This window comes from Sesamum indicum, linkage group LG3, assembly GCF_000512975.1.
Source record: "Sesamum indicum cultivar Zhongzhi No. 13 linkage group LG3, S_indicum_v1.0, whole genome shotgun sequence".
Classification (NCBI taxonomy): domain Eukaryota; kingdom Viridiplantae; phylum Streptophyta; class Magnoliopsida; order Lamiales; family Pedaliaceae; genus Sesamum; species Sesamum indicum.
In genome coordinates this window covers 8,093,498-8,103,020 of record NC_026147.1, presented here as the reverse complement: position 1 = coordinate 8,103,020, position 9,523 = coordinate 8,093,498, and the positions used below count along the sequence as shown (strand labels likewise).

The 9,523-nt window shown below is 37.1% G+C and overlaps 2 protein-coding genes across 2 annotated transcripts in view; both read right to left on the bottom strand.

Annotated features, from left to right (window-relative positions):
- The window catches only part of LOC105157650 (probable plastidic glucose transporter 2), a gene marked incomplete in the record, with an annotated part of 5,104 nt that extends 2,791 nt beyond the window's left edge, over window positions 1-2,313 (bottom strand). The window contains 7 exon segments of the mRNA XM_011074073.2: window positions 228-340; window positions 442-541; window positions 716-848; window positions 936-1,003; window positions 1,102-1,213; window positions 1,530-1,653; window positions 2,143-2,313. Coding sequence (XP_011072375.1) covers window positions 228-340; window positions 442-541; window positions 716-848; window positions 936-1,003; window positions 1,102-1,213; window positions 1,530-1,590 — 587 coding nt within the window.
- LOC105157648 (golgin candidate 5) overlaps window positions 7,355-9,523 on the bottom strand; it is a gene marked incomplete in the record, with an annotated part of 11,410 nt that continues 9,241 nt past the window's right edge. The window contains 6 exon segments of the mRNA XM_020692771.1: window positions 7,355-7,648; window positions 7,736-7,810; window positions 8,534-8,647; window positions 8,869-8,928; window positions 9,138-9,355; window positions 9,429-9,523. Coding sequence (XP_020548430.1) covers window positions 7,610-7,648; window positions 7,736-7,810; window positions 8,534-8,647; window positions 8,869-8,928; window positions 9,138-9,355; window positions 9,429-9,523 — 601 coding nt within the window.

The following is a 9,523-nucleotide window of genomic DNA, read 5'->3' as shown; positions in this document are numbered from 1 at the left end:
AGCAGATACCCAAAAGCAAACTCTCCACCTGCAAGAACCATTAGATGTAAGAGGCTCTAACAAGGCATAACTCTGGCAAAGTACAGTAATGTAAAGCTGTGATACATTCCGCTTTGACTGCACAAAAAATGTATGACCTAAATCGTGCTGCCTTTATATGCAGTATTATTTGTAGGAAACGAAGAAATTATCTATTGGACAACTAAATCTTCATGTATGCCTCATACCAGCCAAGAACCTTTTTGGCTGGAATTCCTATGAAAAGAGCTGCCATAAGTCCAAAACATGTCGCAATCTGGGTGAAGCTCCCGTAAGTGCCCCTCACAAAAGCTGGGGAGACCTGCTTAAATAGGTGACTCATGATCCGGAAAACTAGTTCATATGACAAACAAGGCAGTGTCTGACTTTCTTTGCAAGAAATTTGGCTGTCAGCTTTCATACCTCTGACACGTAGAGAGCCGCAACAGGAGGACCAACACCCATTCCAGTTCCAACAAAGAACCTTCCAAGAAGCATACCCTCCAGACCACTCGTCGTGGCACTGAGAGTTTATTAAAAACACTCCAAGTTACAAATTAAAAATAGCCAGAAAGATTAAGAAAGCATTAAAGACAAAAATAAAACTATTGTAATATCACAATCTTTCTTGGTTTATGGTTGTAATACTTTCCTCCTTAGCAGATACAACTAAATAATTTGAAACAAGAAAGTTTACCTCATGGAAGCACCAAGAATCATTGGTAAAGCAGATAATTGGAATGCTCTCCGACGACCAAGCCCATCAGCTATCCAACCGCTGAATATAGAACCAAGAAATGCACCTCCTAAACATGTACTCACCACCAAACCTTCAGATCATAATAAAGATTCATCAGCAGAGATTCAAAAAATCATATTCGATAAATCTCTTACTATAAAGTTGAAACTGAGAGCACCTTCAGCCATGGTACTGCCACTGAAGCCTAGGTCCAGAGAAATGCTTTCCAATGTGTCATTGACAACCCTGGTTAATGAAAATAAGTGACCCACAAACATGAAAAGTTATATTCCTACCTTAAAGCCAGCCCAAGGGAAAAAAGACTTCAAGGAGATTGGACAAACCCAAGATGATAGCCAAATAAGAATGATGTCATAGTTGCCACCAGAACATGTGGCAAGGGACGTTTCCATGAAGGATTTCCAATATCGTTCCACACGCCATTCTGTGACTGGCCTGAAATTCCATATTAGAGGGGCATAATGCAATTTCATACTATTTGCATCCCACATGAGTGACTACGGGGAGTCTCAGTTCCACACGAGGGTTAATTAACCTAGAGACATTATGCGACTTCAAGAACAAGACTATGTAACAGTCCCAGCCTCTTCATCAGATAAGGCCATGTCGTATGTCACTCTGGAAAACTTTTTGTCCAATCTATATTTTATTAGTGATGATGGGGGCACATAGCTATAAAATACTTAAAGGACTGTTCAATACATTAAAATTGAAGAGAAGTAGTAGGCTCTCAGAATGTGAAATAGCCTACCTAAGATTTCTTCTCTATCAAAGCCATCAACAAGATCTCTAGATGGCACACGCTTGTACATCGAGACAGTTTCTGTGTTGCAGCCTCCTTTACCTCAGTTATACAGTAGACATCAAATTGAAGTCTGCCACATCCGATTATATAAATAAATCAATATTTTAAATTTGCATTTCAACCTAAAATCCAGAAAAATCTCACCAGAACAAAAGAAACTCAAAAAGAAAAATCTCCATCAAATCATTCCAAGATCCTAATAAAGCAACAAAAACTTAAAACTGAAAATAACAATCACTCAAAAAAATCAACAGCGTCTCATCAAATCATCTCTCTCTTCAGAACACCCACAATAGAATCATGAACTACTGTTATCATCTCCAAGATTTTACAGCTCATGACTAATTCAAATCCGTACAAAATAAAAACCGAACCACAACATCATCTAAACAGGATGAGCGTCATACATTCAACCGTAGACCTACACAGATACACATATTTAGACCCGCACATCACATTCCATTCCATCCACAATCCGACATGCACAGTCCTTAAACTCACTCTACACGTTCATACACACATAAAAATCCGCATTCAGCTTCAATATCAACCACATTACCTCGCGACAACCGCAGAGAAGAAAATCCTGAACGAAACCAAGACGAATGAGCGTAAATCCGGGAACCGTTCGTTTTACAGCAGGGAGAAGTGTGGAGACGGTAATGACGTGCGCCGTCGGTCCGGGGGTTTTACTTTTTCCGTTCACAACGTGATGAGTTCACTGTAGGAAGGAAGAAGCAAGATTTAAGGACGAAGCATCTAGAGTTACTCTACGAGTCAGAAGGATACACCTGTAATCTGTTGTTGGAGAGACACTATTCCTCTGTTCCCGCGTTCAACCGTACATTCGTGCACCTCTCATTATATCTTGACACGTGTTGAGGTACATTTATTAGCATCTAATTCAACAAAATCAGGCACAAACAGAAGATAATCAAGGCATGAGTTATTTTTGGATTCCATCACATGTTTTTAAGGGATAAATATATTTATATTCCTCATTTAAGCTTTATTTATATAAATTATTTTTAATTTTTTGTGTAATATCAAAATCACCCTATAATAAAAAAGTATGTGCAGTTTTATGCGTAATAAAATCAACATTTTTTAAGGATATACGTGTAACTTTTTAAAAAATAAAAATATTTTGTATATATGATGTTGATATTTTTTATAGATATATCTATAATTTGAAAAAAGAAACAGCGATGGTTTGTACAAATAAACCTTAATCCCATGAATGTTTATGTGGTTCTCCCTTTTTTTGAAAAAAAAAAAGGTGTTGGTAAATTGGACAATTGATTGCCAAACTTAGATCTAAATCAATTATTGAATGGTTAGGTTAGTGACCAACTAGTAGAGTACTTTGATGTGGAAAATAAGAGCACGTTAAAATTGTTGAGGTGACTCATCCAAAATTTTCAAGACGTATATTAGTTCAAGTTTAATTTCTTCTATAAAAAGAAAAAGAAACAAATTAAAGAAATGATGCATGCCATAAAATGAGTTGATTTTTTTTTTTTCACGTTTTGTTTTCAAAGTTTGGGAAAATGAGTTGGGAAGGAATGAGATTATCGTATGCTGGAAGGGTACATATTATTAAATCTGTTTTTATGGCGTTAAGTATATATTGGATTTCTGTATTCATCCTACCTAAAGATGTTATAAGGGAGATTGAGAAGCGTCTGAGAGCTTTTCTGTGGAAGGGCACAGGGACCAATGGATATGCCAAAGTAGCATGGAGGGATGTCTGTAGGCCGGCGTCGAAGGGGGGGTCAGGGTCTATGGGACATTGCTACTTTAAATTGTGCCTTGATGAGCAAGAAGTTGTGTAAAGTTATTCAATGTGATAGAACATCAATTTGGGTAGAATGGTTATATAACAGGAGGCTACGTGATAAATCTGTTTGGACGGTCACTGATAATGGGAGTTCGTGGGGCAGGAGGAAACTCCTTCGTCTACGCCTCTTGCTTCGATTGATGGTGGACTATCAGATTGGTGATGGGAATTCATTTATTTGTGGCACAATCCATGGCATCACCTTGGTCCCCTTATTGAGAGATTCCCATAGGGTCCACGTATGCTTGGGCTTCGGACGGCGGACAAGCTCAGCAGTGTTATTATAGATGGGTAATAGCATTGGCCTCTCATTATGGACATTGAGTGCTTGGAGATTTTGCATGCATTGCCAATAATTTATGGCGAGATAGATCGTATTATTTGGCGATTTGAGACGGGACGACCTACAATTGCATCTCTTTACAGGCTATTGGACCCACCGAGACCTAAGGTAAGTTGGTTTTTACTACTTTCGGGTTCCCTGAAGATCCCTAGGCATAATTTCATCCTATGGCTTGCGATTTTGGGGAAACTATCCACAGCTGATAAACCATGGCTATCATATTCATCCTATGGCTTGCGATTTTGGGGAAACTATCCACAGCTGATAAACCATGGCTATCATACCTAGGCGCATGCGTATTATGTGATGAGGGCGCAATGGAGACACATACTCATCTATTCTTTCGATACCGTTATGCCAGAAGATGCCTGACAGCGATTCGGTGGATTGTTCGGTTTGAATGGCCTAATAGAGAGTGGTCACGGGACGTTGAGTGGGCTGCAAGGAAATGGAGAGGAAAATATATCATTAACTTGGCTTATCGTGCACTCCTGGCTGCTTGCATTTACCACATTTGGAGGGAACGAAATTTGAGACACTTTAAGCATACGGAGCGACCACCGAATATCATAGCCACCATTGTTGTGAAAGATATTAGACAGAGGATTATCAGTGTTAATTTATCTCGTTCTGTTAGTTCATGTGCATTATATAGATTATGACATATCCCTTGGCCTGTCGAGGGAGAAACCACCAGTTGAGCACTGTACTGTACGATCTTGTTTTATTAATGAAACTTACATTTACCTAAAAAAAAAATAATGATAAATTATCTCTTGTATTTTAAAAAAAGAAGCAAACTATCTCATATCTAAACTATTGATAGGAGGTAATTTACTTTATTTTCCAAGACACTGAGGAGCAATTTACTAATTCTTTTTTCACAGTCATTTTTTTTTTATTTTCACATATCATATGGGGTAAATTGCATAACTCTTCAAAGTTCGAGACTAATCTGTATTCATGGTTCCTCGCCAACCTTAGTTCTAGAAAATTTTGCACATGATATAATTCGAATACAAGAATGACTAATATTTATAGGCTCGATTCACATGTGATGTATATAATTTATAATATCAAATTATTGTTAAAAGGAATAAAAGACAATTATCTAAAATAGGCAGCATACACATTACAACAACCTAAAATTCCCAACTTCATTACAAATATTTGAAATATAATTTTTTGATATACACTCTATTATGTTATTTTGTCCCATGACCTTTATTTGATAGGTCCAAGCCAAGCACCACACAATCCACTTGGATGGCTCAAGCCCTATCCATTATCCCGTTCACCCTAATCTCCCTACCCGATTTCTACTTAACCCTGTAGAACCCCAACCCTTATTCATTTTTACCCTATTTCCTTAGTTCTATCTCTGCATCCCTCTCCCTCTTGATTTTCCATAATCGTCGTTCTCTCTTGCTCTCACCGATATTAATGGCTTCCCTATATATTTACCACCTTCGGTGGCTGTAAAAGAGAAGATAACTGAAGAAAAAGAATAACCCTCTTCTTCTTCTCTCTTAACCAAAAGTTTTTCATGAACAAAATTTTCAAAGTGGAATTTCTCAGTGGTTTTGAGTGGAAATCTGTGTGATTTTGGATTGGGGTTTGAGTGGTCCTTTGTGGATGAATTCCTTGGTGGATTCAGGTTCTAAAGCAACTAGTGTGTTTGGGCTGCCGGCCTTTGTGGCTATGAGCTACACCTTCACCAAATTCGGCTCCCTGAGTTGTTTACTGTTGCTGTCTTTCTTATTATCATTTTCTGTTCCTATTGATTTGTCAATATATTATTTGTATTTCTGTATTCTTAGATCTGTAGATATATCTGTTAATGCCCTTGTATTATTGATTTGTAATATTTGGAGTTTTTAGTAACCCACGATTCTTCGTTATAATTGATTAGGATTTTGATTTTTTGGACTCATCACTGTTGCGATAATTCCCAACAACTACTATTTATGATTTGACAACACATACCCAATACAAAACTTCTCTCTATAAATAAAATATTATATGAAGTGTTACTGTGTCGAGGGTAACTTTTTCATTCACTCCCTTACTTCAAATCAAAGCTACATCAATATTTTTGATTTTTTTTAAATGAAATCGATGAATTATTATTTATAAAATAAATTGATAATTATCAATATCAACAACCATCAACTATAACAACTATATACTAATCATCAATATCAAATAATTATATGTAATCAACACGTACTATTAAACTAAAATAATTGCCTATTATTAAAGTAGAACAATATCCTTACAGTTGGGCCCTATAAATACACCGATGCACATCAATTAAGGTAACTGGCATTTAGTCATTTTCGACCTATTCTTATCAGCTCGCATATTTTTACGTCGATCAAACTAACTTGAGCGTCAGAGGGTCGTTGTCGGGGACGAACCCAATAAGTCTCACGTTCTTGTTTCATCATTAAGACCAAATACAGATATGGAGAGATTACGTGACCATCATTGAAATCATCCAGCGAGGTCGCATATTTCGAACTAAATCAGCTGGGAATCGAAACCATAAGCTTAACATGTGAATTGGTGGTTAGTGTTATGAAATTAATCTGTTAATTACAGTATTGATTATTGCAAAAGAATTTTTGCTCTTTTTTAAGTTTTGGTTTTGTTCCGAAATGCGCGACATCGTGTTTATGGTCATTTGTTGTTTTCCGTTTGGTGTTCTGTCAATTCGGTGAAACTTTACTCACCGTAGGAAATTTTCTGGTGAATGTGATTAGACTTTTGCATTTGCACAAATTCTCACGATTCTTGTGGGCGTTGGACCATACATTGTTGTCAAGTGTGGACCATTTTATGTGAAAAATCGGTGATGTGGACCAATCTGTCAGAAAAAAATAAAGAATCGATCCTTCTGGTCATATGATTTGCCAGATGCCCCCATTACTTGGCACTTTATTTCTGTCAAGATCACGAATCATGTTGAAAAGCTATTTAATTTTCTCATATAACTTCTATCACAAGTTGAACTTTGATATTGCATGTCAAATGTATAACGAAAGTCTCGTAGGTCAGCCTGAATGTCAAAATCCATGATTGAGCTCACTTGATCGTGCCCAAAATGCTCTTCTAGTTGTCGTGGAATCTCGTCTTGGTCGCCAACTTTAATATCTAGAAAATCTAACGCAATTGATTCCTTAATTAGTCCTTGTAATCTGAGTTGTCAATCATAATGCAATATCAAACTTGTTCTTAGATGAATTTTTTAGTTCCGTCTCTTCAACTTGGATGAAATTTGGTGAATCCAAGTTCAAGTTGATGCTCAGACCTATTAATGGCAGCATCAAGTTCAGGCATGTTTTTGTTTTCAATCCATGCAATGTCCGCTTCCTCCCAGAATCCTTTTAAGATTCTGCAGAAGCCAAGAATCAAAAGAACAAGAACATACGTTTGAAAGTCTCAAACAGAGGGCACCATAGCAAGTTAATGAAGTAATTGAGTATCATCATGAAGAAAACCAAAGGTATAATAGTGTGAGCAAGGAACAGTCACTGCAGAGATCACAATTGAAGTAAAGTTATGCTATCGAAATAAAAGATATACATATATATGTATGTATATATCGGATGAATTATAACTTTTCAAAAGCTTAAGATATGACGTACACTAGCATGCGTACTATACAACATTTTTATGCTCCAAATAACAATACTTGGGGTGGGGGGATTATCAGTCGAGCAAGTTGAAGTGCGAGAAGAAAATTTTTTATAACCAATTGATGCAAACTTATAATACATGTACTACTGTATCATCAGATTTTGACAAAATGAAATAGGCCTGTGAAGTTTGCTCGATGTACTATCTGGCAGCGCCAATAGATGAACTTAGAACTTGGATCTGTCAATAATATATGCAGGGACACCAGTGAATATGCAAGAAAAATGAAATTACCAACTGTAATCAAGAGTATAGAAACAATATTACCTTGTTCACAAGCAAGTTTACTTGTTCTCTGTACATTTCCTTTAGATCAACAATGTCTGCACGAAGCTCTTCCAACTGCAGGAATTAACTCACATGTCAGCAATTAATACACAAAAAGGAAAGCTCTATGAAAGTTAAAAAGGGTAAAGTTAACAGAGCAGCATGTATCGGCAGATTGGCGTATGTTGACCAAATAAATATGGTAATAATGTTGAAGACCATTAAGGGGCTCAAAAATGTTAAAATTTTGCTGTTCCAACTGGTTTGCAGTAGCAGCAGCAAGACGGTGTGAACAAAGAATATTTAATCGTTCTCCCTAGTAATATAAAATGCATGCTGCAGGTTTCATTTTAAGATGCTGTAACAAGCATGCAACACCGTAGCTTTACAGGGTTAAGAAGAATGTTATCCATCTCTTGATCACCTCTCTCTCCAGGAAAGACAAAAGATCTGCATAACTACTAAGGTTCAATATTTTTATTGGTACTGGTCATGGCATCCAAATTTGTCTAGCATAAATGATGACTAGATGGTAGACAGTTCAATTTGCTCTCAACTGTTTAGCTACATCAATCTCAGAACATATGAAAAGACAGCAATCAATAGTAGTCTTCATTTTAATAGAAAGCGCTTTGCTTCCATATATGCCACGTAGTGTCATCTTGCAATTTCTTAAATTCTGTGCGGTCCTCCTCATTGAAATTTTGACTGATGTATCAAACAAATTTCTTTTTCTTGAACATGTATCTTGAATAAAAATGTAGTTTTTGGCTATACACTAAAGGGAAAAACTGATACCTCTTCATCGCGTTCTCCCATCAACTCCAGAGCCGCTGAGTGTCTCCGTCTAAGTGCTTCTAGTTCAGCTCGTATTCCAGGAAGGGTAGCAGCTTCTGCCCGCAATTTTTCACACTGCAACATAAATAGTTTAAGATAAACTTACATTCTCAGAGAAGCAGACAGAACTTGACAATTTTTTGTTTCGAGTAATTGTAGGTATAGACATTTTAATTTTCTCACTTAACATAAAAAAAAATTAAATATTGGATACACCACATTGCAAGCCGAATAGAGAGACTATAAGTTCTGATGTCCCCCTATCTGAGGGTTGGAAAGAGAACACGCAAAGTTACCTGTGCAGTCATTTTAACCAACTCTTCAGCGAGAGAGTCACGAATGGATTCCATAGATGCCTGAAGAGGGTAACAAACTACAGTTACAACATGGATTTAGAACAGGGTACCAGGAAATGGAATTTAAAACATGAACCTCATTACAGTAATAGTGTAAATGACTGGATACTACACAGCATACACTATGGGTAGGATGAATGGAGGCGAGTCTATGAATCGCAGAAATTAACTCCAAATGCAATTCAATCAATCACAGAATTAATTCATACCAATCTAGACATGTAAGAAGCTAGCTCCCCCTCCTTTTGACGAAGGGCTGCTTCGAAAGTGCTTGATGTCATGCTTCTCATAAAATAGGGACTCATTGTACCGTCTCCTACACTTCTATGTTCAGATAAATTCTCAGATGAGTCCAAAGTTGTTTGCAGAAAATAGCTTTCCTCCATACCGCTCAAGCTGCTTGCACTTGAAAGCTTACGAACCAGGCCTGTTAGAGTACATTGTCAAGCAACAAGCAGATTACATAGACAAGTCAACGCCATATAGCAGATGTTGAATACCATTTTCAAGTGCAGCGGACTTTTGCCTCAGTATAGGGCCTTGACCAGGAATAGCAGGAGAATGAAGGTGAGCACCCCTTTCCTGATCGACTCGA